The sequence below is a fragment of the Zalophus californianus genome, chromosome 3 (assembly GCF_009762305.2).
Source record: "Zalophus californianus isolate mZalCal1 chromosome 3, mZalCal1.pri.v2, whole genome shotgun sequence".
NCBI lineage: Eukaryota > Metazoa > Chordata > Mammalia > Carnivora > Otariidae > Zalophus > Zalophus californianus.
In genome coordinates, this window is record NC_045597.1 from 16,069,347 (window position 1) to 16,090,929 (window position 21,583).

The 21,583-nt window shown below is 39.1% G+C and overlaps 1 protein-coding gene across 1 annotated transcript in view; it reads right to left on the reverse strand.

The window, feature by feature from the left end:
* Positions 1-21,583, reverse strand: part of GPC6 (glypican 6) — a 1,077,716-nt gene that overhangs the window by 81,120 nt on the left and 975,013 nt on the right. The window contains exon 6 of the mRNA XM_027590888.2: positions 5,941-6,084. Within this exon, the coding sequence (XP_027446689.1) occupies positions 5,941-6,084 (144 nt within the window). The remainder of the gene's footprint in view (positions 1-5,940; positions 6,085-21,583) is intronic.

Consider the following 21,583-nt stretch of genomic DNA (forward strand, 5'->3'; position numbering starts at 1 on the left):
AACCAAGACATCCTAAATCACACCAAAATGGCCCCAAAGAGGCGGAGAAGAAAGTTTTTATGACCAGCATTTTACTCTGAAACTGGTATTAACCATTAGGCAGGAATGACACCAGAAAGTGAGCTGCTTTGTTCATTTTGTTTCAGAAAAATAAAATAAAGTGCATAACTTGATATTTTGCAAGTTCTTCAATCTATACGTAATAATGTCAATAATTCTTATTTAGCACCGTTGGCGAACCAGTGAATTTCAAAAGTAGCACGTTCTGCGTGAAGCACTGGGTGTTATGCACAAACAATGAATCATGGAACACTACATCAAAAACTAATGATGTAATGTATGGTGATTAACATAACAATAAAAATTTAAAGAAAAAAAAAAGTAGCACTGCGTTTTTGGCCCAATTAAGGAAGATTATAGGAGGCCAGCAGGGAAGTCTAGCAGACAGCATGGGAGTGGAGGATGATATTATAATTTACATTCCTTCCAATATATTCAAGGAAGTCGTTCCTCTCGGGGGGAAAGCTACAGGGCCCCTGATAACCATAAGATAAGGAGATTGGACTGGCTCCAAGGCTGGAAAACCTGGAGATATCGGGAGAATGTTGTTGAGAAACGCGGGCACACACTGTCTGAGCTGGAGCTACTCTAATTTTATCAAATGAACCAAACTAATAGAACCCTGACTTGTCCTACCCATGACGTTTGCTCCCCCCATTTCCCATTTAGCCATCTGTCTTCCCTGTTCCTTCTTCAAGGTCTCCTCTTTCAGAGTAGTCCTCTTCCAGATTTACCTCTTAACTTTTTTTTTCATTCAAACTGCCCTGGGCTCAGAGAACTGTGATGATGAATGGGAATACGACTCAGGGGACAATTTCCTTTTAAAGAAATGAATTTGAACAGAGGTTTTCACTGCCTGAATTTAAGACCAGGCAGACATGCACTATGATGTCACAGGTGTGCTGCATGAATAAATATATGCCCTTCAGGGGAGAGTCATCGTCTCTCCTGGGTCCACAATGCTATGCAGGGTTCAGAACTTTATTTTATTTTATTTTATTTTGGTTCAGAACTTTATTAAAAGTTATTATCAGCATGGGATGTTAGTATGAAAACCAGATTAGAAAACTTAACTATCTGATTATTATGGTTAATATATAAAGTCAGGTTAAGATAACCTGGGTATGCCATCCTCAGCCCCAACACAAACCACTTTGTAGTAAAAAATATCCAGGGTGCCCTCCCTGAATGCTCTACGAGACACCAGTAAATTCAAGAAGGAAGAAAAAAAAAAAGAGTAAACAACCTATACCACAGACTATTTCTTAACCCCCTAAATTCTCTGTCCTCACTAATGGAAAAATTAGCTCCTTATGCATGAGAGCTGATGTTGTTTGGTTGTTACTATTAGCGAGGTAATTATTCGCTCAGCACAAGAAGGAAAAAGCCAATATATTCTATCAGGGAAGAGCTAATTTTTCAGGCAGACTACACATAGTCTGAACATTGGGATAGAATTTAAATCAGCCACCAAATGAGTTGGTCTAACACAAAGCCTAGATTGAAAACCTTGCCATTGGGAAAGAATACCAAAATGGCTGTTAACCATAAATACCAAACAGAGAGGAAGCCGCTAACACTGTCGGTCATGTGCAGTGTTCAACACGCTCTAGACAGTCTGGAAAGGGAAAGTAGAGGTAGAATTTCTCGAGAACTCTCTGCAATGACTATATGAAGACAAATGAGGATGAGAGTAAGAAAAAAGAAGACCAAAGCTTACACTATGTTGCATTGTCCTCCACACAATCCTCTGGGAAGCAAGAGGAAAACAAATTTAAAGAAAAAAGAAAGAGAGATTATTCTATACATAATAGCACAACACAGGTATAACGTTTTGCTTTGCAGGCTGGCATTCCACCCACCCCCACCCCAAACTCCCTCAGAATGACCAGTAGAATATTCAAGAAGCCAGTACGATGTTGAATACTTACTGGAGGTTCATTGGTCTAAATCGTCACCAACTTGATGAATTAACTTCCATGTGTTTTTTTTTTTTTCTTTGAAATCTACTTTTATAAAACACATTCCTCTAAGATACACGATTTAAAGTATATTTTGCTCTGATGAGTCCACTGGGGTAAATAACAGACACTCCCTGCCCAGTGTGTCCGGGATCTATAGCCCATGTTGTGCTCAATTTTCTGAGCTGTACAACTAATTGTTTTTCACAGATGATAATCTGAAATATCTCTGTATTCTCAGATCTTCAAAATTGAGCCCTTTTAGGTTGATGTATTTTTTTATAGTCTGTACTTCCAGTGACATTCCAGTGGAAGTTTCTTTAAAAAAAAAAAAGAACTCATAGTTTCATGTCAAATTATGTAAGAGAATTCATGAAATATAAGTTTAAGAAAAAAGGGAAGAAAAATCAATCATTTGCAAATAATCACTTCTGGCCTATTTAACTGAAAATCAGTAACAGTAAGCAGGGACAGAGGGCTGCTGGGGTGGGTGTTGGTAACAGGAAAGACATGTGATCGTGGGGCCAATCTGTAACCAAAATACTGGATGGCATTTGTATCTTCAGCAAACTCTGGCTGCGGGCAGGAAGGACTGTGATAGTCTTTGATGAGTCAGCTTTTCATCAGCAGCTGAATTTATACAAATGTATTCATTCATTATTGGATAATAAAAATAACTTCAGGGTAGTATGTCTGAAAGCCACTGACTACCTAAGCTGATTTTTATGCCCATATAACTTTAGAGGAACAAAGAGAAAAGCTTCCTAGTGATATAAAAGAATTTACAGGTTCCTTAAACATCTAATAGAGATTAAATGGTCGAATTGATGTATTTTTAAGAAAGTTTTATTTTTAATTATTTTATGTAAGTTCTAGCAGCAGTTGGCTCAGGTTGGGGTTAGGAGCTTTACTTCTAAAACTAACCCTATAATTACCAGTTCACATAAAAAATAGCTTTACAATAACTGATATAAGAACACTGACCAAAAGATTCCAAAGTTAATTAACACAGGTATTCATTTTAAGTGGTAGTAAGAATCAACTCCTCCAAGAGCTTTACAGTTATTTTCGCTTTGGCAAAAGCAGTGGGGTGACTGGGATATTCTTTTGATGCTGTCCTTGAAGCTTTTTCTCTGCCGAAAGACTTCGAGAAATTAAGGGAAATCTTTTCCAATTATCCTCTTTCTCTGGGACACATGCTTCTTATAAATATTCAGGAAACATCTTTTCAGGAGAAAACAGGAGTAGGTAACATGAGACTTGTTTATGAACAGTCAAAATAGGCTGTAATATATGGCAGACCCATCAAGAGAGTTCACCAATGCATGTATCTTGAAGATGATTTGGTCTGACTGTTGACATATAAGCTGTCATATAAACAGTCGGTCTAAGGTAACTGCTTTACCTTTCCACTATTCAGAAATACATTGAACCCTCACAAGGGAAAAAGCCTTGGTCGGGGAGCCAAGGGCTGCCAATGAAGATGCTGATGTTAGCTTTGAGCCTAGTTTGTGTTTCTCAAGAATAACCTTGAATAATTCCTTTTGATGTGGAAACAGCCCCTTGCCCTTAGGGACTGGGGAAGTGACTCCAGGTCAGTTTATGGCTGGCTGTGAATTACAAATCACTAATTCTTACAATTTGGGATTTAATTCAATAAAACATTGATAAATCTGCCATTCTCTCTTACAGACCCTGATGTCACACCAGGAGGAAGTTAAGTACTATGTGCTGTCAGAGAACATTTTCGAATAAAACTGACTTACTGATTTAAATTCCTATGCACTGAATCTGGCCCTTATGCACCCAGTCTAGTCTTTGGTTTTTACCCATGATCAAATAATTAACCATGACTGATCCTTTTCAGAAAAAATATTGATTAAAATATATTTTGGGGGGGTGCATAAAAATAGAAAAGCCTAAATCAGTTTGCTATTTGCCAATACTCTTCAAGACCTTTATATTGGGGGCATTTCGAAGATCTTCAGTGAATTTCCTTTCTAAAAGAAGGTTCAAATTCTAATTTCCTTATCTATCAGATATTATACATCATGTGGCAATCTCAAAGCGCTGATGCTTTATTTAGGTTGTGCTAAATCGCATACACACTGCTGTCTTGAGAAAAATATTTTTCTTCTTCTACTTCCCCTGTTTGAGTGTGTGTGTGTTTATTTCTCCTGGGAGGAGAGAAAACTGTGCTTGTTTCAAAGGGAAAAAACATTAATTAGTAATTACTAATTAAGTGCATAATGCACCCAAATGTTTTTAAATTTTACTTTATTGTGGTAAGAACACTTAACATGAGAGCTACCGTCCTAACAGATTTTTAAGTGCACCAAACAGGATTTATCTATAGGCACAATGTTGTACAGCAGATCGCTAGGACTTACTCATCCTGCACCATGCCCCAGTTCTTAAATTAGAATTTGTGAAAATTCCAAAAAACCTGAATTATTCCAATAACTAAGTTAGAGCCAACTAAAATGGGAAAAAAAAAATAAAAAAGAGAGAAAGAGAGTGAGAGAGAGAGTGAGAGAACTCAAACCCATACTCACCATTTGTGCTTTGGTGAAAAGGATCTTAACAGACAGAGGAGTTTGTAAAGTAAAACCTCAAACAATGGACTCTCATGATAACCATCATTTCTTTAAAACAATTAGCTAGTGGTTCAGGGGAATCTAATTGGTTGTTTAAAAGAAGAAAGGTGACTATTTTTAAACTCTTCCTGAAACTGGGAACAGAGAATAGACATGACCAAGGTAACGTAGAAGGTTGAAGCAATATCTGGATGATTCTTTTTTTGAAAACTACACTGAAGAGGGGTTTTATTTGCTAATAAACAGTAATAAACTTATAACATAATTTAGTGGCTAATGACTCCACTTACCCCTTCACTCTGGCTCTTTGTGGATAGGCCCTTATGTTGTAAGTACATTTGATTTTTATAGACAGAGATGCTGAGATGTACTTAACGTGAAGGCCAAACTTAACCAATTTAATCTTGTGAGTCCTATGCTGCAGAAGGATATTAACTAAACTGATAAAGTAATTTATAACAGTGACTAGTAAAAGTATTTTCATAACCAGAAACCCTTGAGATCTGAGTTTATATGACATAATCAGATGTGGTTCAAGTATTTTATGACCTTAAGGTTTTTATCTGTTAATTTTACATCAAGATCATTGGCAAGGCAACATTAACAGCACTAACAATTACAGGTATATAAATTGTTTATAGTGCTATAAATTGCACTGAAAATAATCGGGCAGTATTTCTTTGAAATTATGAGTTTTTCATTTTTTATAGCAAAATTCGATTTTTAAAACACATTAAAAAATGGTGTTTACTATCTTTATTCTCCAAGTGGATTGCTTTGCTGGTAGATATCAGTCGGTCCCCTGACACACATTTAAGTGGATCAAAGAGTGACTATTTTTAAGGCTTCCAACTTTTAAAAGACACACAAAAAAGAAAAAAAAAATGGTAGTAACATTGACTTGGGATCTCCTGGCAAGGTCTTTCAAACAGAAAACTTTATACACAAGAGGGCATAATAAAATTACACTGTATCATAACTGAATAAATAACAGAAGCAGGTGAGTAAGAAATGCGCTATTGTAATTATATCTCTGGAAGATATAGTAACTTAGTCTTCAGATTAATATTTCAGAAGAAATATGAAGTTGAAAATTTGGCCACTGCATGAGTGGATTAATAGGATAAGATGCCTTAAATAATCTAATTCATGACCTAAAAGGAAGATCTCATTATTTTTCAATATTCTAATTAAGACCAGGAGCAGATATAAGAATGAGATGACTTTTACAACCAACTTTTTCGGAGTCCCATCACATCCCCTGAAGAATAACCTTGGTAACAGAAAGTGCCCACAGTGGCCATCAATCTGAGAGAACTCACCAGCCGGTCCAAGCTCGTGCCTGCAGCAGTTGTGGGTCTCTCCTCAGGATTGTAAGGCCTGAACCGCGTATTAAAATTTTCAGGAGCTGAGCGAGCAGATCGGAGGGCTGGAGCAGGTTTGGGTTGGCCACACCCCTGAAAGACCTGGAAGAACCAATGAAAGTTCAAGAAAGTTACACAGTGAGTTTCTTCCTAAGATCCTGGTGCAGAAGCATGCCAGGCAATGGTTTTCCCATTTTTCCTGGGACTCCTACCTCCAATAAACTCTAATCTCTAAATTTAAATGACGACAACCGCTAATATAACAGGAGGACTGACTAGACAGATGTGGGGTGCATGCCTGACTGCATGCCCTGATTCTTATTTTCAAACATATATATTCAGTCCTCATTATTTGCAGATTCTGTATTTGCGAATTTGCCTACTCGCTAAAATTACTTTGCAAGCCCCAAATCATTAGTCACGCACTTCTGTGGACATGGGTTGAGTGGCCCTACATGCATGTTCCCAGCTGAAGCTGAACAAAGTGATACTCTGCCTTCTTGTTTCAGCTCACATGCTGAAATCAAGTGTCCTTTCTGTGGCATCTTTAGTACCCTGTTTTTCACATTCTTGTCCTTTTACTTGGCAATTTCCCTGTTTAAGATGGCCCCCAAAGTCAGGGCTAAAGTGCTATCTGGTGTTCCCGAGCCCAAGGGGCTGTGTGTGATGTGCCTTAGGGAGAAAATATGTGTGTTAGATAAACCTTGTTCACGCAGAAGTTCTGGCGCACTTGGCCCTGAGTTCAATGTTAATGAATCAACAGTATATACTAAATAAAGTGTCTTTAAGAAGAAATATACATAGGTTGCCTATTGGTTGGTTGACCAAAAGGTGGCTAAAAGCTTGCAGGAACCTAGCCCTGTCTTTCCTGCAGTTCAGTATTTGCTAATTCAGTATTTGCAGCCACTTTATGAAACATAACTACCATAAACAATGAACATCAACTGTATTAAAAATAGGAATTGTAATAGCTACGTCACAGGATGATGTCAGGACAAATGAACATGACCGAGACATTTTCATGTACTTGAATTTGGCATTCAGTAATTACCCGTGTGGGATTCCTGTTACCGTGACAAATGTTATTTTGTGTCTAGCATCTAAGGCCAAAGAACCTGAGTGGCTCTGCCCTGTGGTGTGAATAAGGAAAACCTGCACTGGAAGAGTTCTTTGAAAACATTCTTTGGAACAAAGGTGTGGAAACAGGACAAGCCAACGTGGTGAAAACTCCCATAAGGACAGTTCCGTCTAATTTTGTTGTTGATAGCTGTTGGTGTCACAGTTAGGTTTGCCATGGGAAACCACAGATTTCGGTGTAATGATCTTAGGGATCGAGCAGCCAGCTCTTTTCCAGTGATTTCAACTCAGGGTGCGGTGGGGACACTTCCTCGGCTGTTTTTAGAAGCTTCCTACTCTCCGCTGGTTATCAAGAGATAATACCTTTACTAGAATGACAGAAACTCTAGGGACATTTTCAGGAAGTTTTGATTAAGTTGAACTTGACGTTCCTTCCATTTTTCCACAGGTGATTCTACTTCTTAGCTACTTACTTTGGTTAACTTTCTGGGACTATATGTGTCAGCTAATTCTTAACCTGTGTGTGTGTGTTTAGAATGCATGCATGCCTTTGGGTTTTGTTATTTGAATCTGCTTTACTCTAAAACAAGCATTTTTCATCAGGCATGTTATGGGATTCCACCGAAATACACAGAGAGCTCTCAGAGTGCCATTCCCAATGACAAATTCCATCTCGAGACACAATTCATTCGGTGTTACCACTCCAGGTAATTTCTCTTTGGTCGTATCCAAAAGTTCTCCTTCAACTCAGCATTTTGCAGAGCAGGAGCATTTTGTCTTGGCGTTCTTCGAGATTGGTCTTAACACACTATTGATTATTCTTCTCTCACACAATTTCTGAAGTTGATGGTGTAAACCAGCGTGATAAAGATAGCGGGCCCTTCCCTCCCTAGTGCCTAAATCACTTCCCAGTGGCAAGGTCATTGCTGACGGAGGGCATTAACATTTCCAAAGCTCCAGGGTTTTGTTGAGTGTGCTATTTTGGATTGCTCCGAATATGACAGCTGACTTTTAGAAAGTGTAAAGCCTAAGGCAAAACAATGCTAATGGCCTTGCTAGGGATTTCTTGAAGCGGGGCACTGAAAGAGTTAACAGACCTTCTTAATTTGCCCTTTGGGAAAAATCTGGCTCACTGGTTTAAATTAAATCAAAGGAATAAGAAATGCCCTGAAAGAATATTAGGACCCCAGGGGAGATACCTCATCATAACAGAAAACCTTACCACTTGTTTGATTTCTTTTTCGGATTTATTTTCTTTTGAGAGTGTTAATTATACCCAATGGTGAGTTAAGTCAATATAGCCTAGTAGCCTTTTGTTATTTATATCAGGTTTGGATTTTTAAGGTGGCCTCAGTGCAGAAATTGCTGAGAGTAAGATTCAAATGGAAGAAAACACTGCCTTGTAATTATGATGGAAACACCACCTCACCTCATAATCAGCTGGAGACCTACGGAAAAATCTGTCACAATATGTCAGGATATGAATCTTGAAGGTCCTTCAATAGGTTCTATTTTACCCTTAGACAAAAAGGCATGGTCATAAAGAGGTCCTTCAGTGTGGAAGTGACATGCCTAGGGATTAAGAGTGGGTTTTTGGATCTTTATAAAACCTGCAGGGAAGAGTTGGGAAGGAGACTGGCACACCCACGCCCTGTCATTGCTTGCTTAGGAACGATGAGAAGCCCTTGTCTGATTCTCATTGCAGAGACTGTACCTGAAGCAACATGTATCCGTCATATTACTTAGATGAGTTACAAAGTGAAAATCAATGCATTCAGTTATTATACATGCAATCTGTTGGTTAGACAACATGTTTTTAAAACCTGGGGTTCATGGGATGGGTGACGAATGGAATTCTTGTGCGGGACATTCAGATTGTCTCAGACTATTTTCTGAGCTTACTGGAGCAGCAGTATATTTAAGACAAAGTTTTGTGGCTCATGAGGCTCAGGGCTATGTTACTCTAAAGGACAAATAAGCCTTTTTCCTGGTGATCTAGAGCACCCCAATATATTGTATTTTGAATAAGGGAAGAAACAGATGAGGAATAATGTGGGTCAGTTAAGTGAGAGGTTAAATGAGGTTAGCTTACATGAGAATCAGCAGATCAAGATTCTATTCCAAGGAGTGGTCAGGGCTAGAGAGGCAGATCTGGGCCACTTTATTTAAAGCCCAGGGCAAATATATGACTGGGTGACGGGTGGGGCTGAGGACAGCCCAGTGCCATGCCAACATTCAGGGTCCTCCCTGAACTTTAGTCTCCTCCTCTGTCAAATGGGAATGATAATATTGTTCCCCACACTATGATGATAAAATGCAGTACATAAGGCAGGAAAACAGAAGCCAGCATCTGGAAAAGTAAGTGCTTGACAATAACTAGCGTTATTCTATAACCATTTTCTTTCTAGAAGTTTTGTTTTCTGAGTGAGGAGATTTGAGGGGAAAAAATGTTTGGGCTGATGTTACTTCAATGTTTTCCATAAAATATTATTTCCAAGAGTTGTTAACAGTTGTTACATATGCAATAAATTCCATGGTCAAAGTGAAATTAGGTATCTTGGCAGGACTTGGTCATATGAATGTGTGTTCTGACTCATCAAAAGGGAGGAGGTCCTTTGCAGTAATTCCCCATTTGGCCACAGGCTCCGCAGAGGGTGCAGGAGGTTCTCACAGGATGAGTCTTCTAGGGAACATACCTTGGGATGTTCTGTGCAGTTTGCTTTACCCCACCGAGAGAAGCGATTCAGATGTAACACCTTCAGATGCATTGACTCAGAGGTGTTTGTGGAATCCATTCTACCCTCGACTGTCTTTTTTTTTTTAAGATAAAACAATTTTTTAAAGTTGAGTTATATTTGACATACATTATTATATTAGTTTCAGGTGTACAACATAGTGATTCGATATTCTTACACACTACAAAATGATCACCTCAATACGTTTAGTTACCATCTGTCACCATAGAAAGTTCTTACAGTATTATTGACTATATTCCCTATGCTGTACTTTCTATCCCTGTGACTTACTTATTATTATTTTTTTTATAACTGGGCATCTGTCCATCTTAATCCCTTTCACATGTTACACCCCCTTCCCTTCTGGCCACTATGTTTGTTCTATGTTATCTATTAGTCTGTCTCTGTTTTGTTTTATTTATTTGTTTTGTTTTCTAGATTACATATAAGAGTGAAATCATATGGTATTTGTTTTTCTCTGTCTGACGTATTTCACTTAGCATTATCCCTTCTAGGTCCATTCATGTTGTGGTAAATGCAAGATCTCATTCTTTTCAATGGCTGAGTAATATCATTATATATATATATATATATATATATATATATATATATATAATCACATTTTCTTTATCCATTCATCTATCAATGAACAGTTAGGTTGCTGCCATATCTTAGCTATTGTGCTACGATGAACATAAGGGTACTTATATGTTTTCAAATCAGTGTTTTTGTTTTCTTTGGATAAATACCCAGAAGTGAAATTCCTAGATTGCATGATAGTTCTATTTTTAATTTTTTAAGAGACCTCTGTACTGTCTGTAGTGGCCGCACCAATTTATGTACCCACCAACAGTGCATGTACCCTCCACTACCTTTAATTCAAGAGAAGAAATACTATTTTTAAGACACTAAAAGTCTTTTCTTTACAGCAGAACAGAAGTTTCTAGAGAACACAGTTGCAGGAAATAGAATCAGTATTATCTTCTGCCTATCTTCCTCCAAGTGATGTTGTAAGAGATAATTAGATACAGTGGTCCCCCCTTATCCACGGGGCATATGTTCCAAGACCCCCAGTGGATGCCTGAAACCATAAATAGTACCAAACCCTATATATATGATTATTTTCTTATACATACATACTTACGATAAAGTGTAATTTATAAATTAGGCACAGTAGGAGATAAACAACAATAGCAGACAATAAAATTGAACAATTATAACAATATACCATAATACAAGTTATGTGAATGTGGACTCCTTCTCTCTCAAAATATCTTATTGTTACTGTTCTCACTCTTTTTTTAAAATTTTATTTATTTATTTGACAGAGAGAGAGAGAGGCAGCGAGAGAGGGAACACAAACAGGGGGAGTGGGAGAGGGAGAAGCAGGCTTCCCGCTGAGCAGGGAGCCTGATGAAGGGCTCGATCCCAGGACCCCGGGATCATGCCATGAGCCTAAGGCAGACGTTTAATGACTGAGACATCCAGTCGCCCTGTGCTCACTCTTTTCCTTGTGATGAGGTGAGATAGTAAATACCTACATGAGATAAAGTGAGGTGAGTGGCGTAAGCATTGTGACAGGGCATTAGACTACCAGTGACCTTCTGACGAAGGAGGGTAAGTCAGAAGGAAGATCATCTGCTTTCGGGTCACGATTGGCCACAGGTAACTGAAACCATGGATAAGGGGGGACCACTCACTGTAATCTGGCAAATTATTTGGCAGTCCCCATGTAGGCAGATGCTGCAAATACACAACGGAGTTATCCTTCCTGCCTGGGGGGCTTGCAAAACCTGTGGATTTGGGGAAGATACCTGGCTCATGAATTCTCTCTCTTAAGAGGATTACTAAAATGTCTCAGAAGTGTGCTGGCATTCTGAGATTAGAGAAGCTGACATTAAAGATACAAAGTTCTGAAAGGAGAGACACTTTATTGTTTCGGAGAGGCGAGAAAGAGAGGAAGGTGGTGATAACAGGTTTGAGTGCTGTGTCTTAGGTTTTTAAATATAAGACCTTTTCCTTTAAGAACATCTCAGCATCTTAACATCTTTCCCTTAAAATAAAACAATGTGGTGTGCACTTTTTCAGAAGCCCCCAAAGCTTTGTACCTACATCTCTTTGTCTTCTGCAGGTTGATTATACATTCACAAAAGTCATTACTGGCAAGCTCATAAGCATGGCTGCAGATCAATCCCGTCTCGGCTCCCGTGTTTTTAAAAAAATTCTTTCCTTTCACTTTCTACTCAGTGGGTTCCTATTGTGGTGGGATGTTGCTATTCCCATATATCATTTTGAAATTTGCAAAACAGAACTCTAATCTTTTATATTAACATGGGTGGCAGTGAATGCTACCTAGATTTAATTGGATTTGATATTTTGAGAATAAGTAATGTTTTATTTACTGATTAGATTCTCATTTATATTACAGTGTTAATGAATGAACTATTTGTCAGATGACCACTGGGGGAATTCAAATCTATCCTGTTCATTCCAAAGGAAACAGAAGTTATCATATCTGCATCAGCTCTCTCTATTTTGGCCATTGTTTGGATGAGAGACAGCTGTGGCATAAGAGAAAGGTCACGAAGAAGAGTCTAAAAGCCTGGAGTACTACCTTCAGACTTTCTCCTTAAACCTGTGTGACCTTTGAGTAACATGTTCTCACAAATCCTCAGGGATGCTGGGAAGATAAAATGATATGATGCTTTGAAAATTCAGACACTGAAAAAAAAAAGGTATAGAAATGTATTATTTTAACTGACGTAATCTGTAATTAAATAGCGCAATAATGAAGAACAAATCAGATCTATGGATTATGCAGAGTGATGCATGAATAATTTTTTATGAGGAATTGGATCTTTTACATTTTGTTCATGGCTATTGCTGAATCCCATAATCTGTAAAAGTTCCTAGCACATAGTATGTACTTAAAAAAAAAAAACTGGGAGTGAAAGATTATGGATAAATGAAAATTTTAGTTATAATTTCACCCTTTTGCAAACATTCATGGAAGGCAATTAGCAGAGAGATTTGTGTAAGCCAAGATCAGAAAGAAAAGAGAACTTAACACTTATTCAGTGTCCACAATGGGCCAGACACTGAACTGTGTGTTTTATATACTCCATTGCAAAGAATCAATTATCTCTTCAAAATCAATTTAACATTTCTTCCTTAGGCTTCAGAAAAAAACAATGAATCATCCATCTGCGTAAAAAACTCATTTGATATTTCCCTTACTCCGCTTACTGTGCCAACTTAGAGCAAAACCAAATCAACAACTTTGTTTAAACTGATAAATAGAACCAAAAAGATCCTGTTTCTTGATCATTTGCTAACAGCTACCCACTGTGCTTGAAAAGCCAGTTAGAGAACCAAGGACCCTGTGTATAAAATAGTCAACCTTGGCTCTCTGATGGCTGGGGGGCGAGCTCAGAGTCATGGGTTCTGGAGATCACATCTCAAGCAATGGCCTTTTGCTTGTAGCAAAGGGGAAGACAACTCGGGATGTTTGCAAAGCCTCTCTTCCTGATTTCCCCACCCTGTGAAAATGGTGAGCAGCACCACATGCCCATGGCTGTGGTTCTACCATACATGTCCCTGTCCCTGCTTGTCTAGGTTGAGCACAGAGCTGGGGACCTTTTCCTAGAGAGGAAATGAAATATGTAGACCGAAATGGGTGTGCGGCAGATGTTCACATATCACTAGGAAATAGATGGAATAAGTTAAAATATTTCTTTAAACCCCATTTCATTAAAAGCAATAGCAAGAAAAGCCACATCATCACCATGATATAAGATTCAACTGGCACCCTAGAGCTTCATTTCACACATTTTTTTTTTCTCGTTCCTAACAGCATTCTGCTAATATCCCATGTAGAATTTTCCTGAATATCAACTTAGAACATTTTAACAATGACTTCTTTCTTTAGATATAAAATTATTATACTCATTATGGTAACATTTTAAAAATTGAGTCTTTTTATTTTTATTTGGTTTTATTAGTTTGCTAATTTTCTTTATGGATTGATTTTTTTAAAAAAAATTTTATTGTTATGTTAATCACCATACATTACATCATTAGTTTTTGATGTAGTGTTCCATGATTCATTGTTTGTGCATAACACCCAGTGCTCCACGCAGAATGTGCCCTTTTAATACCCATCACGAAGCTAACCCACCCCCCATCCCCCTCCCCTCTAGAACCCTCAGTTTGTTTTTCAGAGTCCATCGTCTCTCATGGTTCGTCTCCCCCTCCGACTTACTCCCCTTCATTCTTCCCCTCCTGCTATCTTCTTCTTCTTTTTCTTTTCTTAACATATATTGCATTATTTGTTTCAGAAGTACAGATCTGTGATTCAACAGTCTTGCACAATTCACAGCACTCACCATAGCACATACCCTCACCGATGTCTATCACCCACCCCATCCCTCCCAAACCCCACCACTCCAGCAACCCTCAGTTTGTTTCCTGAGGTTAAAAATTCCTCATATCAGCGAGGTCATATGATACATGTCTTTCTCTGATTGACTTATTTCACTCAGCAAAACACCCTCCAGTTGCATCCATGTCGTTGCAAATGGCAAGATCTCATTCCTTTTTATGGCTGCATAATATTCCATTGTGTATATATACCACTTCTTCTTTATCCATTCATCTGTCGATGGACATCTTGGCTCTTTCCACAGTTTGGCTATTGTGGACATTGCTGCAATAAACATCGGGGTGCACGTACCCCTTCGGATCCCTACATTTGTATCTTTGGGGTAAATACCCAGTAGTGCAATTGCTGGATCGTATGGTAGCTCTATTTTCAACCGTTTGAGGAACCTCCATACTGTTTTCCAGAGTGGCTGCACCAGCTTGCATTCCCACCAACAGTGTAGGAGGGTTCCCCTTTCTCCACATCCCCGCCAACATCTGTCGTTTCCTGACTTGTTAATTCTAGCCATTCTGACTGGTGTGAGGTGGTATCTCATTGAGGTTTTGATTTGGATTTTCCTGATACCGAGCGATGTTGAGCACTTTTTCATGTGTCTGTTGGCCATTTGGATGTCTTCTTTGGAAAAATGTCTGTTCATGTCTTCTGCCCATTTCTTGATTGGATTATTTGTTCTTTGGGTGTTGAGTTTGATAAGTTCTTTAGAGATTTTGGATACTAGCCCTTTATCTGATATGTTATTTGCAAATATTTTGTCCCATTCTGTCGGTTGTCTTTTGGTTTTGTGGACTGTTTCTTTTGCTGTGCAAAAGCTTTTTATTTTGATGAAATCCCAATAGTTCATTTTTGCCCTTGCTTGCCTTGCCTTTGGCGATGTTTCTAGGAAGAAGTTGCTGCGGCTGAGGTTGAAGAGGTTGCTACCTGTGTTCTCCTTTAGGATTTTGATGGATTCCTGTCTCACGTTTAGGTCTCTCAACCATTTTGAGTCTATTTTTGTGTGTGGTATAAGGAAATGGTCCAGTTTCATTCTTTTCCATGTGGCTGTCCAATTTTCCCAACACCATTTGTTGAAGAGACTGTCTTTATTCCATTGGACATTCTTTCCTGCTTTGTCAAAGATGAGTTGACCATAGAGTTGAGGGTCCATTTCTGGGCTCTCAATTCTGTTCCACTGATCTATGTGTCTGTTTTTGTGCCAGTACCATACTGTCTTGATGATGACAGCTTTGTAATAGAGCTGGAAGTCCGGAATTGTGATGCTGTCAGCTTTGTTTTTCTTTTTCAATATTCCTCTGGCTATTCGGGGTCTCTTCTGGTTCCATACAAATTTTAGGATTATTTGTTCCATTTCAGTGAAAAAAGTGGATGGTATTTGATGGGGATTTCATTGAATGTGTATATTGCTCTAGGTAGCATTGACATCTTCACAATATTTGTTCTTCCAATCCATGAGCATGGAACATTTTTCCATTTCTTTGTGTCTTCTTCAATTTCTCTCATGAGTATTTTATAGTTTTCTGAGTACAGATCCTTTGCCTCTTTGGTTAAATTTATTCCTAGGTATCTTATGGTTTTGGGTGCAATTATAAATGGGATCGACTCCTTGATCTGTCTCTTTCTGTCTTGTTGTTGGTGTATAGGAATGCCACTGATTTCTGTGCATTGATTTTATATCCTGCTACTTTACTGAATTCCTGTATGAGTTCTAGCAGTTTTGGGGTGGAGTCTTTTGGGTTTTTGACATACAGTATCATATCATCTGCAAAGAGTGAGAGTTTGACTTCCTCTTTGCCGATTTGGATGCCTTTGATTTCTTTTTGTTGTCTGATTGCCGTGGCTAGGACTTCTAATACTATGTTGAATAGCAGTGGTGATAGTGGACATCCCTGCTGTGTTCCTGACCTTAGGGGAAAAGCTCTTAGCTTTTCATGCTGTACTTTGTCAAATGCTTTTTCTGCATCTATTGAGAGGATCATATGACTCTTGTTCTTTCTTTTGTTAATGTATTGTATCACGTTGATTGATTTGTGGATGTTGAACCAACCTTGCAGTCCAGGGATAAATCCCACTTGGTCATGGTGAATAATCCTTTTAATGTGCTGTTGGATCCTATTGGCTAGTATTTTGGTGAGAATTTTTGCATCCATGTTCATCAAGGATATTGGTCTGTAATTCTCCTTTTTGATGGGGTCTTTGTCTGGTTTGGGGATGAAGGTAATGGTGGCTTCATAAAATGAGTTTGGAAGTTTTCCTTCCATTTCTATTTTTTGGAACAGTTTCAGGAGAATAGGTATTAATTCTTCTTTAAATGTTTGATAGAATTCCCCTGGGAAGCCATCTGGCCCTGGGCTTTTGTTTGTTGGGAGATTTTTGATGACTGCTTCAATTTCCTTAGAGATTATAGGTCGGTTCAGGTTTTCTATTTCTTCCTGGTTCAGATTTGGTAGTTGATACATCTCTAGGAATGCACCCATTTCTTCCAGGTTATCTAATTTGCTGGCATAGAGTTGCTCATAATATGTTCTTATAATTGTTTGTATTTCTTTGGTGTTGGTTGTGATCTCTCCTCTTTCATTCATGATTTTGTTGATTTGGGTCATTTCTCTTTTCTTTTTGATAAGTCTGGCCAGGGGTTTATCAATCTTGTGAATTCTTTCAAAGAACCAGCTCCTAGTTTCGTTGATCTGTTCTACTGTTCTTTTGGTTTCTAGTTCATTGATTTCTGCTCTGATCTTTATTATTTCTCTTCTCCTGCTGGGTTTAGGCTTTATTTGCTGTTCTTTCTCTAGCTCCTTTAGGTGTAGAGTTAGGTTGTGTATTTGAGACCTTTCTTGTTTTTTGAGAAAGGCTTGTATTGCTATATACTTTCCTCTCAGGACTGCCTTTGCTGTATCCCAAAGATTTTGAACAGTTGTGTTTTCATTTTCATTGGTTTCCATGAATTTTTTAATTCTTCTTTAATTTCCTGGTTGACCCATTCATTCTTTAGTAGGATGCTCTTTAGCCTCCATGTATTTGAGTTCTTTCCGACTTTCCTCTTGTGATTGAGTTCTAGTTTCAAAGCATTGTCGTCTGAAAATATGCAGGGAATAATCCCAATCTTTTGGTATCGGTTGAGACCTGATTTGTGACCTAGGATGTGATCAATTCTGGAGAATGTTTCATGGGCACTAGAGAAGAATGTGTATTCTGTTGCTTTGGGATGGAAGGTTCTGAATATGTCTGTGAAGTCCATTTGGTCCAGTGTTTCATTTAAAGTCTTTATTTCCTTGTTGATCTTTTGCTTAGATGATCTGTCCATTTCAGTCAGGGGGGTGTTAAAGTCCCCCACTATTATTGTATTGTTGTCAATGTGTTTCTTTGCTTTTGTTATTAATTGCCTTATATAATTGGCTGCTCCCATGTTAGGGGCATAGATATTTACAATTATTAGATCTTCTTGTTGGATAGACCCTTTAAGTAAGATATTGTGTCCTTCTTCATCTCTTATTACAGTCTTTGTTTTAAAATCTAATTTGTCTGATATAAGAGTTGCCACCCCAGCTTTCTTTTGGTGTCCATTAGCATGGTAAATGGTTTTCCAGCCCCTCACTTTCAATCTGGGGGTGTCTTTGGGTCTAAAATGAGTCTCTTGCAGACAGCATATGGATGGGTCTTGTTTTTTAATCCAATCTGATAGCCTGTGTCTTTTGATTTGGACATTTAGCCCATTTACATTCAGGGTAATTATTGAAAGATATGAATTTAGTGCCATTGTATTGCTTGTAAGGTGACTGTGACTGTATATTGTCTGTGTTCCTTTCTGATCTATGCTGCTTTTAGGCTCTCTCTTTGCTTAGAGGACCCCTTTCAATATTTCTTGTAGGGCTGGTTTTGTGTTTGCAAATTCCTTTAGTTTTTGTTTGTCCTGGAAGCTTTTTATCTCTCCTTCTATTTTCAATGACAGCCTAGCTGGATATAGTATTCTTGGCTGCATATTTTTCTCGTTTAGTGCTCTGAAGATATCATGCCAGTCCTTTCTGGCCTGCCAGGTCTCTGTGGATAGGTCTGTTGCCAATCTAATGTTTCTACCATTGTAGGTTACATATCTCTTCTCCTGAGCTGCTTTCAGGATTTTCTCTTTGTCTCTGAGACTCGTAAGTTTTACTATTAGATGTCGGGGTGTTGACCTATTTTTATTGATTTTGAGAGGGGTTCTCTGTGCCTCCTGGATTTTGATGGCTGTTTCCTTCCCCACATTAGGGAAGTTCTCTGCTATAATTTGCTCTAATATACCTTCTGCTCCTCTCTCTCTTTCTTCTTCTTCTGGGATCCCGAGTATTCTAATGTTGTTTTGTCTTATTGTATCGCTTATCTCTCGAATTCCGCCCTCGTGATCCTGTAGTTGTTTCTCTCTCTTTTTCTCAGCCTCTTTGTTTTCCATCATTTGGTCTTCTATATTGCTGATTCTCTCTTCTGCCTCATTTATCCTAGCAGTTAGTGCCCCCATTTTTGATTGCACCTCATTCATAGTCTTTTTGATTTCGACTTGGTTAGATTTTAGTTCTTTTATTTCTCCAGAAAACGTTTCTCTAATAATTTCCACGCTTTTTTCAAGCCCAGCTAGTATCTTTAAAGTCATGATTCTGAACTCTAGGTCCGACATTGTATTAATGTCCGTATTGAGTAGGTCCCTGGCAGACGGTACTACCTCTTGTTCTTTTTGCTGAGGTGATTTTTTTCGTCTTGTCATTTTGTCCAGAGAAGAATAGATGAATGAGAGAACAAAATGCTAACAGGTTAACAACGTCCCCAGCAAATATACTCTACACAAATCAGAAAAGACCTGAAACCAGGGGAAAAGAAAGGGAAAGAAAGAAAAAAGAAAGAGAAAAAAAAGAAAAAGAAAAAGATAAAAACAAACAAATACAGAACAAAACAAAAAAGAACAGAATATGATCAAATATGATCAGACTAGTGCATAGATCAGTGCCACACACTAGATTTTGGGTGTATTTTGGTCTGTTAGAAGAAAGTGCCTCCTAAAATTTTAAAGGAAGAAAGACTTATATATGTACAAAATAAGGGTTGATACAATGAAGGGATGGAAGATGACTGTAAAGATGAAAATTATAAAAGATTTTATAAAAGGGATTGATAAGATAAGAAGTTTGAAAAAAGAAAGAAGATTAAAAAAAAGAAAAAGAAAAACAAAAGAAAAAAAAGGTAGAGAATGTGATCAGGCAGGAGACTAGAACAAAGCCATACACTAGTGATTTAGGGTATATTTTGACCTGTTAGAAGAAACTGTATCTCAAAATTTTAAAGAGAGAACAACTTATATATATATGCCAAAAATAAGGGTAACTACTATGAAGGGATAACATATGACTCTAAAAATGAAAAATAAAAAATGTTTTTTTAAAAAAGGGATTGATAAGATGTTGGTTGAAAAAGGGAAAAAGAAAAATTCAAAAAAACCCCACAAAAAACAGTTAAAAAAATTAACTTCGAAAAACTAATGAATCATACTAAAAAAGCCATGAATTCTATGTGCAGTATTCCCCTAGCGCTGGAGTTCTCCCGTTCTCCTTGATCGGTAAACTTGGTCCTGGCTTGCTGGCTGTTCGTGCTGATCTTCTGGGGGAGGGGCCTGTTGCCGTGGTTCCCAAATGTCTTTGCCGGAGGCGGAATTGCCCCGCCCTTGTCGGTCAGGGCTAAAGCAAGCTGCTCAGGTTTGCTCTCAGGAGCTTTTGTTCCCTGCAAGCTCTGGTACAGCTTTGGAGGACCAGGGTGAAAATGGTGGCCTCCCACTCTCTGCCCGGAGGAGCTGCGAACTTGGGGCCCCACTCCTCAGTGCGCCCCCAGAGAAAAGCAGTCACTCCCGTGTCCCCAGTCTCCGGCCGCACTCCGTGCTCACTCGGCCTGTGACTGAGCGTTTCTATCTCTGGCACCCGACCCCGTGTGGAGTCTCCAAACCCAGCAGATCCCTGCGGTGCGCTCCCGCGCCGCTCCTCCCGGGGGAGGAAGGGGAGTCTCCCCAGCTCTGCCGCTTGTTGGGTCCCTGCTGGAGGAGCAGTGGCCCGACTGTCACCCATCACAGTTTATGGCAACCCCGAGCTGCGAGCCCGCGCCTCGGCTCCGTCTCTGCAGCCGGCTTCCTTGCTCTGATACCTGGGAGCTCTGGCGCACTCAGGCACCCCCGGTCTTTCTGTGACCCCGAGGGTCCTGAGACCACACTGTCCCGTGAGGGTTCCACCCCCCGCTTAGCCACTGGAGCGACGTCCCTCAGCGGAGCCGACTTCTAAAAGGTCCGATTTTGTGCTCCGCGGCTCTAGCACTTGCCAGAAGCGGCCACGGAGGCCCCCTCCCCCGCCGTCTATCCTCCCGAATATCACCTCGGATTCACTTCTCCGACGTCCTACCTTCCAGTAAGTGGTTGCTTTTCTGTTCAGAGAGTTGTTGCTACTCTCTTCTTCGATCTCCTGTTGAGTTCGTAGGTGTTCGGAATGGTTTGATCCCTATTCAGCCGAATTCCTGAGACCAGACGAAATCCAGGTCTCCTACTCCTCTGCCATCTTGCTCCGCCCCCCTTTATGGATTGATTCTTTTTTTTTTGGAAAACAGGGTTTCATCCTAAAGTCTCAGAACAATCTGCTCTTCTCTTGTGTTCTTTCCTTCTCTCTCCCCCCTTCTCCTCTCTCTTCCTCTCTTTTTCTTTGCTCCCTGGCTCATGCTTTTCTTTCCTTAAAGACTGATTACAATGGTCCCTTAGCCAAGTCATCTGGCAAATTCCACATGGGTCCCTGGATGGGCTCAGGGCTCCGTGAAGAGAATTCCAGGTTGCACTGAATCAAGTGAAGTCATCAGTTTCAGCTTTGGCTGCCTTTCACCAGCTTTAATTTTCAAAAGCCAGCTACCATGTCAGTTTTAAGGCTTTAAAAATTTACTCCTGATGCTTACGCAGCTTAGTTCCAGAATATCTGTCAAATGTTTTGCATACGTCTTAAAATTGTTTCTTCAATAAAAGCAAATTTGTTCCCGTTTGCTTGAGAAGATGATTTTTTTTTCCTTGAAGGGTTTGCTTTCCTTAAACAGCAGAACACCTTGATATTTTTTCCCCAATGGCGAGTAGGGAGGAATTACAAGGAACTGAACAAAGCATATTTTGAATGTGGTAAAAAGAAATCTTAACCTTCTTGGCCTGGCTAAATGATTATCTCATATGCTCTTGTTTATGGGTTTTAAAGCAATTCTTTAAGATCATTTTGCTGAATTCACATGAACGTGTAAATTTCACCAGCCTGGCTCTGTATCATTCATTCAACCTATCATTCAACCAATATTCATTGAGTGTCATTATGGGCAGACA